Here is a 22,857-nt window from a genome sequence, read left to right as displayed (position 1 = left end):
GATTGCAGTTCAGCTATTGATAACTGACTTCTTGTATCATTCAAATTGGCTGGTAAGTAATTAAATAAAAGAAATCTGTGCTATCTTTACATTGTTGATAAATTATATTAATCAAGCTGATCTATTTTTCATAGCGACATTATCCAATCTCCTAGTTGTTGTGTTGAATTTTAAGCTCAGTTTTTTGTTATGACCCTATTATGTTATGTTACCCTATTCGATCTCTGTCCTCTCCCCCAAGAATAATCGACACATTTGATAAATTGGCTAGTGCTTTGATGTGAACAATTAACATGTACTAATTAAGTTAAAGTACACAACTTTGCAACACCAAGGTAAAACTGCCCAGGGCTTTTGAGTATTTTAAAATCCAACTTGAATATCCTCATGCAGTTTAGTTACATTTAAGTAATACCATTTGTTCACAATGTTATATTTAAACAGGCAACACTTGCAAGATTAAAAACTTTAAGATTAACAACAAGCCACACATATCTTAACAAGAAACTTGATGAGTTTGGTAAAGACCACAAGAAAAGCATTTGTGATGCTGTTGTCCACCAAGGGCAGTACATAGCCAATAAGAGGTGTCTAGATGGTGCAGAACAGCCCCAGTGCCCTCAAGCAGATTCAGCAGATAGTGGCAGAAAGCTTGTTTTTGACAAACTGGACTACACTCAAGAAGTGCACTGGATGACATAGGGACATCAAAATATTGATTGCCATTATGTCACAGCAATGAGCACAGAGAACAGGGTGTCTGGAAATGAGCTGAATCATGTACTACCAGCCCATGGAGTGATGGGAATGGAAAATGGAAAGTGTGTCCCATCGAACCTTGACAATGCCAGACAGTGGGACAACTATATCAAGTTGGTGGAGAGGATCTTAGTCAGCAACATTCCTTGCCTTGGATATCGGTCTGATGTGTGCACCAGACACATACAGTACAAATATAGTCACGAAATGACTAAAAAAACCAACACAGTAAGACAAGTGTACATTTTTTAAATAATTATTTACCAATATAATTGAATAACATAATCCAAACTGGAAACTTTAAAAGTTCTTCCTGTGTACATAATTTTATTAATATGTAACATCTAAAAGATCTTAATTATAATATTGTTGCTTCAAATGTAATTACACATATGAAATTGTAATTGACGACACTGTAGTGACACAATGTTATCACTCACTGATGGTTTAAAGATTCCATCCAATTTTCCATTTTAATTCCTTGAGAGATCTAGGGTACTGATAATATCAGGGGGAGCGGGCAGACATTACAGGGGTCTTGAGCATAAAGTATCATTCAATTACAAAAAACCAGCTGTAGAACATTGTGTATAATAATGTTGCAGAATTTGTTGTACATGTTAATTATTTTTTCTAACCTCGGTAATGTTTATTGAGAAATAAACTTTGATTAATGATTTCTTCATAGACTTTTCTTGGTATGATATACAAAAATGAAAATGATGCTGATGGGATTTTGCAAGTCCTCCAAGAATTGCACCAGTATGTCCCACATCATGGTGATGATGACAATCGCATGTGTGGAGAGCAAGGAGTTGTCGCTGATCAGCTTAGTGTTGAGAGAGCACTAAATGGACACTGCTCTCTAGCAAATGGCTTTACTCCAGAAGAAAGACTAGAGGGACTCCATTTTGAAATTGCGGACTGGCATGGAGGGAACAAGTTTTTAGAAGTTAGTTTCCCTTCTCTTGGAACTATTCATAAAATAACTATTGGTGTCTTTTTTACAATTTTATTTCTGTATTCCAACATATAAATTATATACTTTATTTGTAATGTTAGATGTTAGGTTTCCTGTTCTTCAAATGACTATTCAAGTATTGCCATCTTCTTATCTATTTTTTTTTCCTGTATTCTGAACCAATTATATGCTTTATTTGTATGCTAGCTGTTAGTTCCCCTTCATCTGGAACCATTTAATTACTTGTGTCTTTTTATATGATGTTTTTCTGTATTCCAACTCATAATTTACTTCATTTGTATGCTAGTTCATGAATTTATATTACTCTTCTATTTCCTATTATCTAGGTTGCTTTTTCCAGTCTTTACATTGGTGCCTCAGCAGCTGACAAGTGCACCCTGTATAGCAACAGAAACCTGGTTATCCGTAGAAATGTCAAGGGGGATGTCACTGCAGCAGCAAATGCCTGTCATAGGTTCTTCCAGTTGGAAGTGGAATTGCAAGTTACTGCTGGAGCCATTGAACTCCTTGGCATGACCAGTTTTGGAAGACGAGAGCCCAACCAAGAACCTACTCCCAAATCCTGACGGTGTGACAAGTGATGCCAAAAAGGCCTACTTAAGACGAATAGCCACACTGGTTGTCAACAGTTTCATTATAGATCACCATAGAAATGAGAAGATGTGACAGTCAGTGGGCATTATTCAACACAAGGCTGCAGCCAGACAACAAGAGCCCCCTGTTGCTATCGGACACCCTCCACCTAGTTTATTTGTTCTTGACTGTTGTTAATAAAGAAGACAGAGATGATATGCTGTCATATCAGAAGGCCCTCCTCGATTATGGAATGCTGATCCTAAACTTTTGGGATGCAATTTCTGAAGGTGATGGAGATTGTGTTGTACACTGCTGGAAATTCTTTCTGCTGTACCTTAAGCACCAGGGTGGAGCTGCCAATAAGTATGCTCTGGAAGCTTTGTACATCATGTTCCAAATCTATGCGCTATTGAGTCCACAAGCAGCTCACCGCCTTTTCTGGAACCGGTAAGCAAAGACCAAGCCAGGTGCAAGTAGTAACATCACTCTGGACCTACTTCTGGAGTTTCTCAACAAGTTTGTGAAAGAGGCCATAAAGAAGCTTGGTCCTAGTGCCACAAGGAAGTCACTAGATAGAATTTGCCATTCTGTTAATGTAACATCTGACCTCATGTCAAACTTTGACAGTACCATGTCTGTCTTCAAAAGATCAGGTAGACATGTTCAGAAGTCAGTGAAGGGAGATCTTACCAAGATTGCGAATGAGCTTACAACACAGAAAGCATTCCATCACACACCAGGCAGGAAATACCACCATTATGTTAATATAAAGCCCAGCATTTTGAGTGGTTTCAATATGATTTTATACAGGCATGCTCGTTAGGTAGGTAGGTAGGTAGGTAGGTAGGTAAAGTCTGCATATGAGCCAAGTGGCCCATCAGGCCAGAGCTTATCCAAGTTTCTATAGCATGAAATAACTAGGTATAATTCTACTCCCTCCTGGATAGGATGCTAGTTCATTGTAGGGTACCCCAAGAATTGAATTTAGAGGTATCAATACATACACCTGGGTGGAGAGAGGCACTGCGAGAGTAAGTGTCTTGCCCAATAGGACAATGCAATTTCCCGGCCTAAGGGCTCGAACCTGGACCACTCGATCCAGAGACGAGCACACTAACCACCACACCACCGTGCCTCCCACAAAACAGTGTATAGGATTTAAAAGTTACTTGATATAAAAGTTCATATAAAAATCTTTATGTCAATGACAAATAAGGCAACAGCATGTGTACAGCAGAAAGAAAGGGAATATTCGTTTCTATTAGTAACAATTTGTTGACCCAGTGAAATGCGGCTTACTCTCACTAGATGTATTGATTAAGCATGGAAAAGTGCAATTTGCTGTTGGTATATACATTGCAATACATTAAACAAAACTTGATGGGATGACACGCAACACGACATATAGTTATGCGATGCAATCACAGTCAATAAATTAACCTAAATAGAAAGCAGGAGAAATGTGAAAATCTATGACTTTCCGCAGAAATTAAAGCTATAAATATTCTATGTGATTAATAGTAAACATTAAAGTGCACCTAACCCCAAAATTTTTTTCGCTAAAACAAATCTACTTGTTCTTTGAAATAGTTCTGCGAAAAATTTTTTGGATTCCGTTAAATCCTCGATTTTCTGTGCCCTGATGAAATCTCGAATATAGCTCCAAAACACCGCCATTTTGTTTCACAACCGAGTTTGAGGAGAATGGGTCCAGCGGCTCTTGTGACATCTACCCAGGAAGGTTGGATATCTTACGTCCTCTCATTTCCTTCAGGGTGGTGCAATACACATTCGAAAAGTGCGCAGAAACGCCTTCCAGAGGTGCTGTCGGCTGTTGCAGCAATATTACAGATTTAAAGAAAGATATACTGTACAATTTACTGACGATGATCGGCTAATGGTGCAATAAAGATGTAAACGATGGTTGATTTTGTCGAACCGAAACAAGCGAACTGAATCTGTGAGAACCATTGAAGAACTCTCACTGGAATTTGTTCCGCAGACTTTTGAACGCTATTTTCATAAATTTTCAGCTTAAAGCTAACCAACAATTTGTAGAAATACTACCGACAACCTATATCTTCCAATCCCGCAGTATTTATAACATAACCGGCAAAGTTGTGTGATCCGATCATGATAAAGAAGCATTTATACTGATATGTAAATAGATCGCAACTGTACGGCGCTAACCAACACTTATTTCTCTTTCGATTTAGATGAAAGTCGAAGATTAATCCTTTAGAATTACATGATAACAAAATTGTTAGACTCACAGAGTTTTTCGAAGGTTTGGAAATCAGCAGTGCAACAAAGATTCTGTGCAATAGCGTCGAAAATATGACCGCGTAACATCTGCGGACCGCTTAGGGAACACATCCTTTCGCTTATCCGACGAATTTCACTGCAAACTTTGAGAACAATTTACATTGGTTATTCGGAGTTACGACTTAAAACGTGTGACAATGTGAAATCGGTAATTGTATGAAATGTTTCCTTCCGCCTTGCTTTCCGCAGCTTCAAAAATACAGGTCCAAACAATACGATTTTCAATCGATCGAAGCCAATGTTTTGGAGGTCATCAAGTCTCGAAAACTGCAACACGTACGTCGCTGTTATAAACATGAAACATTCAACTGAAAGTAAAACACAAACTGGATTTAACAGAACAATCACACCTTGACAAAATACATTCTCGCTAAGGACAAATGTAAACGGGCTATAAACACGCGTGGCAATCTTATGTTTAGTTCACGAAATTACCATCCAAAGCAGTCCTTGAGTTTTCTTTCCTGCTTTTCGTTTGCCTGCTCCTCCACTTCGTATCTAGCTTTCCATTCCTAATATACAAGCAGATCGTTCGCAAAGAAGTCTTCCCCTTCATCGCTTGAAATATTGTAAATTGCTCTCAAAGCTCTAATAAGCAGTGAGTTCACAGTAGTCGAACGTGCTCGATCGAAGTTTATTTCGGAGTCTTCCAAATCGAAACTTAACTCTGCCTCCCGTGACGAAAAAGAAATGATTCCGAGACAAAACTTGGACGTTTTAGTCCTAAAATACATCGGAACGATTAGTTTTGTGTTCCATTTTCTCGAGCAAATACAGAGAGTTGACTGAGGCACTATTGCGTTTGGTTCCTGGGTAGACGTCATCAGGTACCGCCCGACAGGTGTCACAGTGATATGTGTATCCCCGCACACATATCACTAGTGATATGTGTATCCCCTGTGGGGATACACAAAACACTGATACGCGCCTGGGCATTCAACGAACAAAATGGCGACTCGGTTGCGAGGTTCCGACGAGCGCTGTAAAGAGTAGAAGAAACCAGAAATGAATTCGCGCCCAACGGAGCAGATTAGGATTTCTTGAGTTTGGTTGAGTTCCAACCGACTCGATTGTATATCTGACTAAAACTTCGAACAGCAGATACGCATATCACTAATTATTTCATGGCGCAGTGATCTCAGTGTGTATCCCCTAAAAACAGCCGTTAGATTGGCTATCTACCTGATCGAAGAAAATGGCCAATTACTGCCGAAACGTGCTGGCTGCTTACTCGCTACGACGTTTATACCCAGGTTGAGGTTTGCGGAGTTTGCAACTCGAATGTCTAAATATCTAAACTGAAATCGCGTGCAGGGGATACACATATCACTAATTATTTCATGGCGCAGTGATATGTGTATCTCCAGAAACACAACTGTTATAATATAGCGCATCAACCTTGTCAAAACTGCAGGCAATATTAGCACCCGACGTTTTTACACGGCTTGGGTTCACTGAAGTTTGAAACTCGATAATTCCACTAAAAACGCGTGCACGCGTGCACGGGATAATAAGGGATACACATATCACTGATTATTTCATGAACTAGTGATATGTGTATCCCCATGGACACAGCTGTTATATTGGCTTTCTACCCAAGAAGAAAAATGCCCATAACATTTGCATTGTCAAAACTGGCTTGCTAGAAATATTCACACCCGGCATTTATTCATAGCTTGGGATTTCTGGAGTTTCACTGACCTTGGTTGTACACCGTCGCCGACCGCATGCAGGGGATACACATATCACTAATTATTACATGGCGCAGTGATATGTGTATCCCCTGAAGACAGCCGTAATCTAGGCTAACTGCTGAAGAATGAACGTCGAATATTATGAAACGTGCTAGCAATATTCGCAGTATAGCAATGTATACAGCTTGAGACTTAACATATCTTACAAAAAGTCGAACTGAAAAGCGGGTGCAGGGGATACACGAGTGCCACTAATCATTTTATGGCGATCGGGTCGAAGCCATGATATGTGTTTCACTCCGCAAATAATTCAGATGCAAACAAGGCGATGAACAGTGGAGAATATGCGTTACTCGAGGGGTGAGAATGCACCGCGCAATTAATATCGTCCTAGAAATCCGGTGCCGTGAAACTCAAATTGAAATATATCTAGATCCATTTGGTGTTCAACTTTAAATTCATTATATCCTGCTCGCAAAAAACCAGTTAGGATCAAGAACACAATTCCAGCAGCAGATACGTAAACTTTTTCAACTACAAAAATTGAGATTTGTTTGGGTTAGTCGTTCGTCCAATAAGCGACCAGATGACGAGAGCGCTTTCAAGGAGGATATTGCTTTTTAAAGTAGAGGGGAGGGGGGTGGGGGATACATATATCACTGGTCGCCATTTTGGAGGGGGTACACATATCACTAGTGATATGTGTGCGGGGATACACATATCACGGGGATACACATATCACGGGGATACACATATCACTGTGACCGCCGCCCCAGACTCCCTAAAATGCGGTCATGAAACACTTCAAGCGCGACTTTAAAAGGGTATAGAAAATCGAGGATTCAACCAAATTCAAAAATTTCTTCGCCCAAATGCTTCAAATAAAGTCTAGATTCGTTTTAGCGAAAAACAAAATTTGGGGTTAGGTGCACTTTAAATACCTATTGATATAGTTCATTTAGAGCCTTTCTCGAACTCTTGTTACATGTAACTGTAAGTTGTGGATATGTTGCAAGAGTGGTGGACTTAAATGTACATACACATAATTTGAAGAACCTGAATTTGAATGCACAGATTTATAGCTAGCTACATTAAGCATTGGATATGTGAACAATTACACAGTGTATTGATCCTTGTTTTGACTCGTTAGTTAGTGTCTCAGTCTAAGCAGCTGCACTGAAATCAATGTTGACATGAGCACATAAAGAGATGTTAAAATTTTTGTTACCTATAAAGGTTTGGGTACCTTTCTTTGCTTAAAGATCCTTTAGTAACATATGCACAGCTAGCTATTTGATCTTGACTGCTGGGGACCACCCTCTTAGTGCTATAATTTAGGACAATGGTGTTCTACATGTGGATGTCAGATAAAAAGATCTTTTATTGACCAGCCTCTTTGGTCAAGATTGCTGGATATTTTGCCTTGAAGTCTTGTTAGCTTTTTTATGGACCTGAAATACTTGACTCATCTCAGTCAATAACATGCAAAAAACTTTGCCGATATCCAGCCTTCTTGACCTCACACTTGTTTAACTGATAGTTTATGAATCCCCTGATATTCGTTATTGAACCAGATGTATATTATTATACTGTATTACTAAATGATCTAAAGTCATCCACTCTCACAACATTTACGAAACGAACATTCATTGTTCCAGCTAGTTTATAAACTGTAACATTCCTTAGGTCTGTGAATTCTCAGCAGGCAATTCCAAATTATGTGAATCATCCTGGTCATCAATTACTTCAGAGAAAGAACCCCAGTTCTCCAAATCACAAATGTTAAGCAAAAGATTCAGTGATGAATCATCCCGCAATTGTCCCCATTCAGACAGGATAGAATCATGTTCATGAATACATGTAGCTTCATCCTCTACAGCTGGAAGTTCTGTAGTTGTGTCAATGTCTCCAAAAATGTCACTAAGTATACAAATAATGGCAACAGCATACTTCTTTCGCCAAATTTCAACACATCCTTTAAGCATACACATCCTTTAAGCTGAAAATCAAATGGCAATTTCGTACAATTTGATTGATGTGAAAGGAGTGAAACTCAAGTAAAGCATTCGGGCATTTAACCATTGAGTCAACATCAACCTGATTGGATAACTCTTTGTGGTAATCTAGGAGCTTATTTTGCAACATTTCCCTTGATGCAGTAGAAAACACTCTTGTCTCTCTGCTTGTATCACTGACAGACTCACCAATGGCTAATTCTGGACTGTTGTCAGTGTCTTTGTGGGGGGTCCATAAATCAGGACAGGTGCCACTTCCACACTTGCACATTTCGGCACAGATGTCACAACAAGTGTGTTGATGAACACTGGACTGGGCAAGGGTTAGCACTATCATGATCAAACCCAAAATGGTTAATCAGTACCCTTCGGCAACATTCACTGGTACTTACATAATGTTTCATGTCTTTATCACAGTGTGCAGACAGCAAACCATTGTGTAAAAGCACACAAGTGCTTGGCAGCCCATCTCTCCGAGCACTTCCACACTCCTGAACATACATCTCCATTGATTTGGAGCAGCCAAAATGTATTACTTGTCTCACTTTTTTACAATTGACTCCCATTCCAAATGAAATTGTTGAAATGAGTATTCGAATGTGTCCCTCATCACAGGCCATATTGTCAACAATGTGCTCTTTTACTCGTGATGAGGTACAAGCATGGTACATCTCAACAATTCTATTTGGCTGTTTGGTAGTTCCTTGAAAGATGCCATGTCTAAGGAAAACTTCAAACACGTGAAATAAAACGGAACACTGTTTCTTTGTCTGACAGTAAATCAAAGTTCTTGGTGTATTTCCACGCATAGTTTTCAATTCTTCAATTAGAGTAGAAAATGAAGCCTCAAGTGGTTCATTTTTGTCAAGATACTGTGCACAGTACTTTATGTTTGGACAGTCTGGACTTTGTTCAATAAACTTAATATCCTCTTTTGACAAATGAAGGGTATTTAATATTTCCCCCTTTGTAGCCTTGGTTGCAGTGGCCATCAATATCACCAACCTGCTTGCTGTTGGAATCAGGGACCTGAGTTCCCCCAGGCATCCATACCATTTCCTAAATGGCACCTTTTTCGACCCAGACAACCCCCTGTTATTAAAAAAAAAGTAAAATTTCAATAGATTACATGTGACACTAGTGATTATGTCCCTATTCTTTAATCCATCAGCTATCAGAATAATCTCATTTGTACAACCAAATCGATAGGCTTGCCTAATGAAGGTGTCAATCCGATCTTAATATGATCCATTCAATCAAGCAAATACTCCTTTCAAAATGAATGTAAACAAAGCGAGCTGAATTTAGCTCGTCCCAATCCTCCCAAAATTTGGAAATTTTTGCATTATAAGGTTACTAATAAGTAAACAAATTACCCACTGAAATAATGTAAGCTTATTTCTATAGCAGGATGGTCCAAACGAACTCAACCTTGATTAAATGACAGCATTAAGCTTATATTGGAAAAGCTTACATACCATTGTGCAATACAGTGGGCCTCGTCAATAGCAACTCCGATCAACATCTCCTTGAAACTTTGACAATCAAAAATACTTCTCCAAGATTCAGTTGAGAGCAAGCACTTTGGAGAGCCATAAACAAGCACATAATTGCCGTTCATAACCTGCTGGATTATTTCGACGTCCTCTTTGTCAGTAATCGTGATCACTGGCACTCCCGTGTCGTTTAGATGTCGAATCTGGTCTTCCATAAGCAATCGCAATGGCAATATTACAACAAGAACACTGGAACCACAAGGCTTTTCGAACAGAGCATCCGCAGCAATTGGAAGGCACTGGAAAATCAAAGATTTACCATAGCCTGTCGGCAAATTTAAATTTAATCAAAAATATTTTGACCTCCAAGAAATTCGCAAAGCGAATTTTCCCGTTCAGGTAGAAGATAATCGACTTCACACTGCTCTCTCACGGTTTTTTGCCAACTTTGTTCTGTAATTGCAGACATGTTATTTCCAACTCGAAGTAGATTTGACGTTTAATAAAGTAGAAATGGACAAAAGTACTTGGGAAACCCACACAAATTATTTTTAGCATTACGTAATAGTGGCGTGATGGCTTTTGCAAGAATTATCCAATCAGAAAGTGTGTAAGAAACAAGCCAATCAAAAATGGATGCACAAACTACAAGCTTTTGGGGGCCGTTGCTCAGACGGACTATACCGGCAGTTTAGATTGTCTGCAACGCAGGCTAGCAGAAATCCAGCATGCAAAAATACTGTTCACTTTTAAAACCTGAAATTTGCTAATAAAGGCAACCAAATGAAAGAAACCTGACAGGAAGTTCCATAACAATAAATTTTCATTCAAGATGAGGCAAAAAAACTTATCTAAAAGCATAAAAGTGTTCAAAATTTTGCAGACGTGCTTCGCTGCATGACTGCGTGTTCAAATTAATTCTTCACGCTAAAGTGAAAGCTTGAGATTTTGCCAACGAGTTTTGCAGTTATTTTATCGGCTGTGGCTTTACCAATTGTTCTAAAAATTGAATTCAACTTCGAAGTAATACTGTACATTAGCATTTTTGTTTTCTTAAGTCCAGGAAGCTGCTTTTCCTAGTATCCTCTAGCATGGTACAGATCATGTACACTGATTGACTGATTTTTGACAACTCACTCAGTGGGGTTTCTTGGGGGCATCATTCAGCATTCTAAGTGATGCAGGCAGGCTCTATTTCCCTTTTTCCTTTCCTACTTTCTTTCCCTGTGAAGAGCCCACTCACAGGCTATAATGATAGTTCTGTATAAATAGCTGCTACAAGAAAAGTTGTCCCAGAAAAGAGTACATGCAAAAGATGATGGGTGATCATAGTTTTCCATCACCTTTTTAAAAATCAAGGTGTTTCACTGCAATAGGAAGGTTGAAACACTGCGAACTTTGATCAACTAATGAGAAAATGTGACTAATTATCATACCATTTGTTATTGCCATGTCTGCTAATTTCCACTTTGATTTAATGGACCTAAATTACGGAATGAACTTGATGGAAGATTCAAGTGTTGTACTTCTAATCAATTTAAAAAAGAACTAACTTTGCATTTCATTAGTCTCTATTAATCTTTACTGATATTTTGATAGTTTATATCTACTTATTTTGTTTTGTTTTGTATATCTAATCTTGTACCAAGTTTGTGATACTTATGTGTACCAATGTATTTGTTGTGCCTCTTTCCTGACTCTTACATTTTTAATAATTATAATTACGGTCACCCAACTAGTTTAGCTTTTTAGTTATTTTGGGTGTCCCACTACTGTATGTACTGTACTGTTTATTTATATATTTATAATTATAATCTTGTAAACTCTTTTAGTTGTTTACAGTAGTAGAAATAAATAAACTGTTGTTGTTGAATTTGGAGAGTACAAACTTAAGACAGATTTAAAATACCACAACAATCTTAATTTAGTATCACCGCCACCTTTTTGGTTTAAAGAGCTTCCTAAGCCAATTTGCTAAAATACAGAAACCAACTATTGTTACAAGGGAGAATTCTAGTTAGTTCCCTGAGCATCAGTGTGCAATATGAACTCCAAAGATGGACTGCTCATGAATTCATTTTGGTGAATTCTCTTTCAAACCACTGTTCAAAAGAAAACAGTTATGTGAAAGGTGAATTGATTAATATCACACGAGTGTGGAACAAACAAAAAGAAATCTGAGCACCCAACAGCAATTGAACCCATGACCTCCCAAACACCAGACAGATGCTCTATCCACTGAGCTACAAGAACTCATGGAGAGCAAGTTCATTTACCATCTTTATTCACTTATCAGAAAACAGTCAGTCACTAAGTATGATTGAAATTCTTTTTCTGAAAAGTTTTTACTGTAAAAGAGCTATAGTTTTATTAATGATAAATAATTTCTTGAACTACCGGGTTCAGTTGCTATTGAGGAATACTTTTCTCATTCCTTTTCTATTTGCAAGTTTACAGACTACAATATTTCAAGCTTGGTCCAGAAATTTGCAAAAAGGAACCAGCCAGTCCTTTCCCAATGTGGACCTAATTATGCATTCATTCAGTAACACACAGTATGAATATATTCATGTCCTGATGAACAAATTTGACAAACAATAACACACACAAACCATTCAAATAATATATAAAGTTTACCTTTTATCTTCCCATTGACAATGCATTGGGTCACGTACACAGATGAATGGCTGAAACAAAAACATTTCAGTTTCTGATAATTTCTTTAAAGAAACAATAAGTTGCCAAAATGAGTTCAAATTGCTTTTCTATCTCAGCTCCCACTATATCTTGCTTGCAAAATATTACTTCAAAGAATCTCAAAACTGAGAGACTGTTGAGATGCTCTGATCTGTCAACCTTGCTGAACAATTAACAATTATTGGACGAGGTTGAGCAAAATAATTTATTGTGATTTGTAAGTGGCGAGCAGATCAATTATTTGCCAAAGCCGAAGGCTGAGGCAAATAACTGATCTGCAGGACACTGACAAATCACAATATTTTGCAATAACTAAGTTCGATAATCATTTTATCATTCAATCACCAGGTTTGTTTTCAAATTTACATCACTCTCTGACAGCTCAGGAAAGCAATCTACCATCTTCCACACAAGAGCTTGGTTACAATTACGCATGAGCAAAATATCATATATCATATGCAGCAAAGCACATTTACACAGAACTACAAATGAGCAGACCATTATTTGTAGCCAGTTATTTGCAGGTCATGTGGTGGGCTCTCGGCCAATGAAAAGTAAGAAAAAACTGCATCAAATGATAATAGTTTAAATTAAAAGACATCAAAACTGTCAGTGTGTGTTGTAGATTGTGGCAATGTTTGGCTTACTAAACAAGTCTATTTTATTCAGCCATGTAAGAAGCCAATAATATTATCTACTGAAATCCACTCTTTAGTACATTGGATGTACATAGCCATTGGCAAATGAGTGACTCTAGCTTTTACTAACACTAAAAGTATCACCTCGTTTATTCAACAATAATTTGTTGAGTGAATAAGGTGTCTATAATAATTATTATTAGTCAGAAAGCTTAATAGCTAGCACGGGTGGGGAATGGGTTGCGCCAAACTAAGACAACTATCAAAGTTGAAAGAAACTAAAAGCGAGATGTGTAATATTGTTGTAGCATAATTCACTCGCCAATCTATCAAACAAACGAACAAACAAAATTATGTTTGTGAGACTTCACAAAGACAAGAAGCTGAAGCCATTTTCAATTTTCAAAGATCAACCAGCTTCTGCTGCCATTTATCGATCTTTGTAGCCAATCATATTGTATATTTACCTGATCTATAGCTGCTGATCAATAGTTTATGCTAGGGGATTATTCCAGAAAAAACCCACACCTCCCCGACAGAAGGCTTTCTGGAAATTCTCTTGGGAGGAGGGGAGGGTCAAAGGCTTTGGAAATCCAGGCAGAAGAGGTGTTCAACCCAAAAAAATCTTTTTGCATTTATCAGGGGGTGGGGGCCGGGGGAAGTGGATTTTTTTTTGGAACAACCCAATATCAAATACCTGGCACATTTATTGGTGAGCTAGCAAAATACACAACACAGTATTATTATTATTATTATTATTATTACTATTATAAATCAGCTAGCAATGTTTCATACTTACATCATCATAGTTGTAACACATAGATTTTGTGACATTTTTTTCAAATACCTATTAATAGAAGAATACAAAATTAAAATAATTAACAGCAGCTTCGTCTAAATATCAACTAGACTTGGGAATAGCAAAAAAAATTGAATTTCTTAAAACTCGCCCAAAATGAAGTACCGTACTTAACAGGCACTAGTGACAAAAATATTGTTTAAGTTTGGTGAATCCTTAATTATTTTTGTACACAATTTTTTCTTTTTGATGCCCCAAATCAGCCAAAAACAATAAAAAATGAGTGGCATACTCAGAGGCACGTAAACTGAAAAGTAAAAATTGTTATTTCAAACTGTTTGCATGCCAAATTTGTACTTCCTTTGTTTATATTTAGAGCCAAATAGATCACAATTATATTAGAAATAAAATATTTCAAGAATTTTGAAAGCTAATGACCCAAGATAGCTAAAAGAGGTCTACATTTTACCCATTTACAAATGCTTAAAAGCATTCTGGAACACAGCTTTTCCCAAAACAACTAGTTTGGTCTGAAAGAGTATTGTTTCTTGTTCAAATAACTGAAAAAAATTTTTTGGGTAAATAATAGCGCGAGCCCTGAGATAGCGAACTAAATGCAGCACTACTTCCTTAAAAAATAGACCTTTGACCCAAGCGTAATGAAATTGATTACTGCAAGGAAAGCAAACGCTTCGTTATTTTGAAAGATTATCTCTCCGAAACCATTATTGCAAGAAACTTTTCTAAGATATGAAATCTTACAGGGTCAAAGAAAGAGCTACATGTAAAAGGGTCAAAGAAGGAGCTACATGTAAAAGTCACATTTTGGCACAATAACATGGTATTATTAGTGTGTTGATATATAGAAAATATTTGCCTAGCATTATGAGGTGGCTGAGGGTCAAACGGTGAGTACAGGGACGAGTAATTCCAAATAATACCTCTGGCTCAGAGAGAAGTAAACCCGCATTACTTATGGTAAAATACCAACTTTGGAACTTACCCCAAAAAGAAGATGCTTAAGGGCAGGTAATAAACAAGTGACATATATTTTGACTATCAGAGGGGCAGAAAAGGCAGGATGGGGAGGCAACCTTTTTCATTTTGTATAATATGTACTGTTCGTGGCTAAAAAGTTGTTAAAAATTTTTGTGCTGGAAAATTGCCAATTTCACTTCTTTTGTGGCTTTGAACGACAGAAGATAAACTTTCTTTAGATTGTCTTTTGCAATAGTGTATGATAAGAGTTTTTTTTCTGAAGTGGGAGGAGGAAGATTTTCAAGGGTTAACAGTTTGTCATATAACATCTTGCATGTTACAGCACAGATCGGCAGCGGGGGTGTAGTAGAGTCGCTAGAATTAATGTGAAGGAGCTTCTTCCAACTTTAAGGGATCACGGATGTAAGACCATGATATTGTAAAAAGTTGCAATTTAGCATGTATTTATTGTGCAAGGAAAGGAAAGGCAGGAAGCAATTTTCATGCTCATCAAAAAGGTCTGAAATTTCCTTTATTCCTGCTCGGTGCCAATGAGGCAGATATAACATTTTCTTGTCAATCATAATGAATTTGTTGTTCCAGATTGTCTGAGACAGTATCTTGGTCTTGCTATGAGGTGTCGTAGACACGATTTCTTGCCAATGATGAATAAATAATTTGTAAAATTCTGGAAGATGGCCATTGAGATCAAGAAAGTTGTAGTCATAATTACATTGAAAGAGCTCAGTGCCGCCAACAGAAGAGAGAGACAATTTTGAAATTTTATACTTCCACGGTGTGTATGAGTCAGCCAGAGCACAGCTGTTTTACCCAAGTTAGTTTCAAGGCCTTATCGAAAAGAACAAAATCTTTCATGCCGAGACCGCCATCTGATTTCTTCTTGATGAGGGTTGTCTTTTTCATGGTGGGTTTTGCTTCCTGATAAAATCGCACACTATTTTACTGACCTCTGTTGCAAAGTTTTTTGGAGTCTCCATAATGCTGGAGATGAATACAAGTTTGGAGAGGGCTAATGTTTTAACAATATTTATTCTACCGTATATAGACAAGTCTCTTCGGGACCAGACACTTAAGGTTTTCTTTAGGGATCGTAATTATTTTTGAAAGAAATGTTACTTATGACACAATTCAATATTGTAAGCAAAATGCACCTCAAGCGCGTAAACAGGATGATTGCTAATTTGGAGGTTGCAAATAGCGTCTTTCCTATGGCTCTTGGAGCCAAGCCATAGCATTTCTGATTTTGCCTGATTTATTATTAGGCCAGTGATCCGTGTTGAAATGCATAATTAAAACTTTCCACCATGAATTTGCTGACAGCATTCCAAAAATAGCAATAGAACTCTGAAGTGAGGCCATCTGTAACTGGTGTTTTATTGCTTTCCATTGTCATAAGCGCTTGTTTACATTTGTCGATTGCTGGTTTTCAGTGTCATGCTATTCAAAATAGATCAAAATGAAAATCAAAACCGTTCAAAGGATTAAGTCCAGAATCTGGGAAATGAAAGAAGGTAAATATGCAAAGACTTTCGCCAAGATTCTGGTCACAGCAATTTTTCTTATGCAAGATATGTGGAGAAATTTTTTTACCAAATTTATAGAGATTTGTATCGAGATGCCATGCTGGTGCCCATCCGTAGGGGCACCAACATGGCGGCCGGAAACCAAAAGAAACATCTGTCACGGAGTTTTGCTACAAAAACGTAAATTTATCCCTCAAGGAACTCTAGAACATTAAAATAATACTTTTTCTAAGACATGAACTGTTCAGATAGCCAAATTGCCAGAAATAAGTCACTTTTTTAACCATCATGAGAGCTCTCTAGGCCGTCATGTAAATACCACGTTACGCAAAAGCTTAGAAATTCAAGCGCAGTGTATCACAAAACCAAGAGCCCATTCAGAGCAAAAATTTGTTTGAATATTAGCTTTCAGCTGCTCTTCTACATCATTAAAGTAAAATCTCAGGAACATCAATAGTTTTGTAGTTTCAATTTTAGTGATGTCATGTGAAAACCAGCTATAGACATAACTTAAGTCTGCACGCGAGCCAAGTGGCCCATCAGGCCGGAGCTTATCCTGGTTTCTGTAGCATGAAGCGACTAGGAGTATTTCTACTCCTCCCTGGATGGGATGCTAGTCCATCGCAGGGTTACTCCCAGCATTAAGTTCGCTGGTACCCATTTATACACCTGGGTGGAGAGAGGCACTGTGAGAGTAGTGTCTTGCTCAAGAACACAACACAATGTCCCCGGCCAGGGCTCAAACCCGGACCGCTCGATCCGGAGACGAGTGCACTAACCATGAAGCCACCGTGCCTCCCACAGCTATAGACATAATACCTTTGCAAATTTTTGCAGTTTCTTTTGATAATACATTTTCTGTATTAAAGAATTCGATAAACTCCAAGCAATCCAGATTCATGCTTTTTTGATGTATATATCTGTTTAAAAAACCGCTCTTCCTCTTCAAGAATCTCTTTCAGGTCGCTTTATTTTGCATGATCATCATCTCATTGACTTTTAAGGACATTATATGTTTAATCCTCTTGTTTGTTTTTTATAAATTGTAGAAATTACACTTGCTGTTTTTCTTGCCACATTCATACCAGCGTGCTCTGTTATGTATAATTGTGCCACGTGTCTTGACGCTTGCTATTTTTGAAAGCTTGGTTTTTATTTTTTCTAATTCACTCCTTAGGGAATCACTGTACACTGTCTGGAGCTTGCACCGCAGTTTGATCATCTCTGACAAAAGGGTATACTCCTCATCATGCTTGCTTTTTGCTTTTTCTTTGAAAAATTCTATTGTAAATTCTCTGATATTTTCCATTTTAATCATTCCCCAGAACAAACCCTTGTCCTCAGTTCCCTGATGCTTTTTGGCAAACTCTGGAAATAAGAAATTCAATAATTCTACATATTTCATGTCCAACAACAACGACTTGTTAAATTTCCAGAAGTCTGACCCACGAGGGGGTTTGTGTTTGGAGAAAGATATAGAGAGTACGACTGCAGAGTGGTCAGAATACATATTTGGAATTATTTTGCTCTCACAAATTACTCGGTTGATTTGAAACGAAGAGGTGATCTACTCTACATTGTATTTTAATTCAGGGGTTCACCCACATAGGGCCAAATGAGTCTGGGTTTTTGTAGCGCCATGTATCAAGCAGATTATGTATTTTAATCAAAGCCTTGAATTCAATAGTAGATGCTTTTCTAATGTCAACTGGTTTGCCACCTCTTTTGTCTAAAGTGCCAATTATGCAATTAATATTGCCCCCTAACCCAAGATTTTCATTACCATATTTGCTGAGGAGATTATTTGAAAGCCCCTTTAGGAATACAACTTGCTGGTTTGGATTGTTTGGTGTATTAACATTTACCAGTACAACTTTTGTATTATCAATAACAATCTCTACTAAAATATTTCTCCTGTGACCATCTGAGGTAATTTTTTCATTGTTCACGTCAAGCCGTGGTTTAAAAAGAATCATAACTCCTCTGCTATGAGACAATCCATGGCTAGATACGATTTTGCCTCCCCAGTCCATCTCCCATCTTCCGATAGTATGGAGCAAGGAATAAGTTTCCTGTAAAAAAATTATGTCCGATTTTTGCTGATGTAGCCAGTGAACACCTGTCTTTGCTTTCTAGAACCATTTAACCCTCTTACATTAAGAGATATAATTTTATAAATTTAGATTCTCTAGAGAAGGAAGTCACCATATTCCAGAAAAAAATAATAGCACTTGTTTATACTGAACTCACTGTGCAGCGGGATATCATAACTTAGTATTAATTTTCTTTTGTTGACTGAGTTAAAGTTAGATAGTTAAATACATTTGAACATACTTACAACAGAAATACAACAACACACACAACACAAGCTACTCACTACTTCAGACTTACCTATGCTTTTGTGTGGCGTTTACTGACTGGGTCAAAATAGGCGTACTAGCGGCAGCAATAATTAAGCAATAGACCCTTTTCATAAATGGCTGCCAATTTAAAATTATTTTGTTTTCATTTAAATTATTAGAAGTAATTAGCCTCACTAAACTCGTTTGGGAGTAAAAATTCTTTTGAATTATCAACTCAAAAACAAGGTTAGTCAGGCTAATTTTAATACTTACAAAAGAATTTATAATTGGCAGCCATTTATGAAAAGGGTCTATGGTTGAGCTGTACAGCAGAGCAAGAGAGTCAATTAAACATAATTAAAACTAAATGTTTATTAAACATCCATACAGAGGGAAAAGAGCTGTTTCCAGTCCTCGGTAGAGTGAGCCGTTGATTAAATTAAAGCTTTTCTACCTTAAAGTACGCTTCTTTCTTTTTGCATTTGGCTGCCTTGAGAACAGGGTGTAACTTCCTTCTTATCTCATCCACTTCTTTTGGAGAGTCATCGGGTATTCCAATGTTGGTGCCTTTGGGAAGGTTTTTGATGAACGATTTTGTCTTGATAAGCGGAGAGTTTGACTATAATTGGATGGGGTCTGGAGTTTCGGTCATCACGTGTATGCGAAGAAATCCTATGAACTCTATCAAAGTGTTATTTCCTTTACGTTGTTGAGTGGAATTTTTAGCGTTCTGCGCAAAAATTCCTGTAAAACTGTCTCGGTATCATTGTTAGATTCACATTCTTGCTCCTTCACTCCAAAGAATTTTAAGTTGCCTCTGCGACTATAGCATTCCAGTTTGATATGTTGTCTTTGTAATTCCTTGAGTTCTTGATTTATTCACGCTTGATCGGCGTTGATCTCTCGTTGCTGAGACTCTGTGTCATTTGCCTTCGTTTTTAGATCTTCAATTCCTACGTGGTCTGCATTTTGGTGTGACCAATTTGAACATGACTGAATAAGTGAACAAAGTCAACGCAAACAAATAAAATCAAGCACTCTTAAAAGGTAATGGAACTTGACCCTAACTTCTAACTGTTCATGAAGAGAGTCAATTTAACTTTACATTACTGGGCACTGTTTATTTTGGGGTTGCCAATGGAAACTGTCAGTGGAGTTCAGTTGGTTTTATGAGAAACAGGCGGTCAGCATGTGCATGTAATTTATAGCAATGGGCAGGTGGAATGTTGAACATTTGTCTTTTAGAGGTTTCCAAATCTAGATCCAGCTTCTTTTGAAGGTTAATCCAAGATGACTACTCTGCTATAAATATAAATATTCAGGTAGGTATCGGCTAACATACTTCAAGTTCGCAGATTTCAGTGGAATCTGTTAACCATCATTGACTTCAATTCTCAGCAAACAAAGTTATTGTGACAAAGTGTGACTTTTAGGTCTTTCTTTGACCCTGTAGGATTTCATATCTCAACACAGTTTCTTGCAATAATTAATGGTTTCAGAGAGATATCACTAGAAAATATTTCAAAATAATGAAGTGCATACTTTTCTTGCAGTAATTGGTTTTGTTACGCTTGGGTCAAAGGTCGCATTTTCAGGAAGTACCGTAGTGTTGCATTTAGTTTGTTATCTCAGTACTCACAATTTCATTTATCCAAAATTTTATTTCACTAATTTGAAGAAGAAACAATCCTTATTCAGACAAAACTAGTTTTTTTGGGAAAAGCTGTGTACAAGAATGCCTTTTTACTGTACACTAAATGTAGACCTCTCGTTTAGCTGTCTTGGGTCATTAACTTACAAAATTCAAGAAATATTTTATTTCTAAGCAAATCGCAATCTATTTAACTCTAAATATACAAAAGGGAAGTACAAATTATGCAACATGCAATCAGCTTGTAATAACGATTTTTACTTTTCAGTTTACGAGTCTCTGAATATGCCGCTCATTTGCGATTGATTTTGGCCAATGTGGGGCATCCAAAAGAAAAAAATTACATAAAAACTAGTTATTGATTTATTGCACATTACTTAAAACAATATTTTGGGTTTCTCGAAAACACAGACCTCGAAAATGCAGACCACAGCAAGCAGACCTCAAACACACAACTCAAAAACATTGTGTACTAATTGAGAAGCCTTGTTCTTTTATCATAGTGTTTAATTATTCTACCGCAAGGGGATTGTGGGATTGAAACATGAATCTCGTTTTCGCCTTTTCCTTTTTCATTTATTTTTCTCAGTACTCATTTTCTGAACAAAATGAAACAACCAACAAAAATTAATCTTAATTTATGTAGTTTTTACAGCAGGGTTCTTTGGAACACCTTGTACTTTTCTGTACAAGAACACACAACATCGAGAGGGCCAAGTAACGGCAACACATTAACTCAAATCCTGGCAACTGTGATCTTAACGATATTTGTAGCTGGATAGTTGAACCAATAGCTACTAAATAACAAAAGCCATGACTAAAAATTAGCATTGTCCCCTTAAACAAACAAATTATTTGGGTTTTATGGGTTTTCAATTTCTTGTTCTTAATAAACCAACAAAACAAAATGTTACTACGCTGGTAACTGGTTGTTTAACGAAGGGCCAATTGCACTGTGCTAACGTCTTGTAGTCATTTAAACCTCCACATGACAACTAAAGTATATTGCAACAATGTCTACAAAATTCCAACTTAAGTTTTACTACACTTTGGTCTAAGCTTAAGCGTGAGTTGGTGTTGGCGAAACTACGTTGGCAAAACTACCCATTGTCAAAGCGACCGCAATCCGTTACTGTGTAGTGAATACTCTGAAACAATATGCCTAGAGGCCTTAATGTGGATGGTTTTTGCAGTGATCATCGTTGGTTTCTGTGCGAAGAGTGAGGCCTGATAATGAAATTAAGTTAAAATAGTGAATTTTTTTTTTCTAAACGAAAGAGAAAACCTTGGTTGTTGTTATCCCACCCCCGCCACCTCTAATATAAGAAGGTGGGCTTATCAATCATGGACCTTGGGCCATTGAATTCCTGGACATTTTTTCTGTGCGAAGATTTTTTGGGGGTTGCCTGAATCGAATTACAACACATGGATGCTCACAAATCAATATATCATGTGTTTTCTATTATTCTGAGCAGTTTACTGCAAATGTTACTCCATGTTTTCTACGAGCCACACAGTTCTCATTCGGCTTGCTATGTATGACTTTGCTCGTTCTCAAAAATGAATGCTAGGTTGATCTAGTTTGATGCTGTCTGATCTGGAAGTGTAAACAACATACATTTGAATTAAGTTGCAGGGTAAACAATAAGTCCTTCCTCAAGCGTTCGAAACACTTTTTCAGGTTTAAATATTTCAAATCGAAGCAATGCAAAAATAAATTAAGCTCAAAACAACGAAATCCAAGTTTATATTAACTAAACATGAGGTTATTTTGATGGTTCTTCACTAAATATACACCTTCACATTTTCTTTGAACACGTGCAGTCCTGCCACCTAACATGCACTACACAAAAAAGTAAATGTGTTGTGCTATGTTCAAAAGATGGCGAAATACGAGAAACAAAAAACCTGTATCACGTATATCACCACTTAAAGACGGCAACGATATGTTCAATACAAAAACTCCTAACTTGGCTGATGTTTTGATTTTTTAACCTTGCATGATCAACTTTGTAGTTGCTAAATAGTAGAGAGCGGGTCTACTTTGAGCAACATATCTTGGCTTTGCTGCTCGTTCATCAAACTCACAACTTGTCACACATCAAATTTGCTCACAATTCGTGACAAGTTGAGGGTTTGTGTATCTTATGAAGCCATTTCGGAGCTTATATTACCGCATGAAGCCTTCCATGTTGCAACAAAATGACCCTTGAATCCGGATAAAAAAAAAAACAACAGGAGCTACCACTGGCTACAATGTAATTACCTGTAGCCAATAACAAGTTGCATTACAATTTGTGACTACCATGAAGAAAAAAAAATTAAAAAAATAAACAAAGAAAACAAAGCAACCCAATTTCT

General features: G+C 37.3%; 1 protein-coding gene and 1 pseudogene across 2 annotated transcripts in view; one reads left to right on the top strand and one right to left on the bottom strand.

Annotated features, from left to right (window-relative positions):
• LOC110045142 (uncharacterized) overlaps positions 1–22,857 on the bottom strand; it is a 109,863-nt gene that overhangs the window by 39,368 nt on the left and 47,638 nt on the right. For both annotated transcript variants that reach the window (XM_020750736.2, XM_089279784.1), the window contains 2 exons: positions 13,982–14,029; positions 12,485–12,534 (listed from right to left, as the gene is read on the bottom strand). In XM_020750736.2, the coding sequence (XP_020606395.1) occupies positions 12,485–12,534; positions 13,982–14,029 (98 nt within the window). The remainder of the gene's footprint in view (positions 1–12,484; positions 12,535–13,981; positions 14,030–22,857) is intronic.
• LOC149097260 (uncharacterized) lies at positions 1,460–3,140 on the top strand (annotated as a pseudogene).

Source organism: Orbicella faveolata, unplaced genomic scaffold, assembly GCF_042242905.1.
Source record: "Orbicella faveolata isolate gen_17 unplaced genomic scaffold, um_ofav_v1 contig_47, whole genome shotgun sequence".
Classification (NCBI taxonomy): domain Eukaryota; kingdom Metazoa; phylum Cnidaria; class Anthozoa; order Scleractinia; family Merulinidae; genus Orbicella; species Orbicella faveolata.
This window is presented reverse-complemented; position numbering and strand designations above follow the sequence as displayed.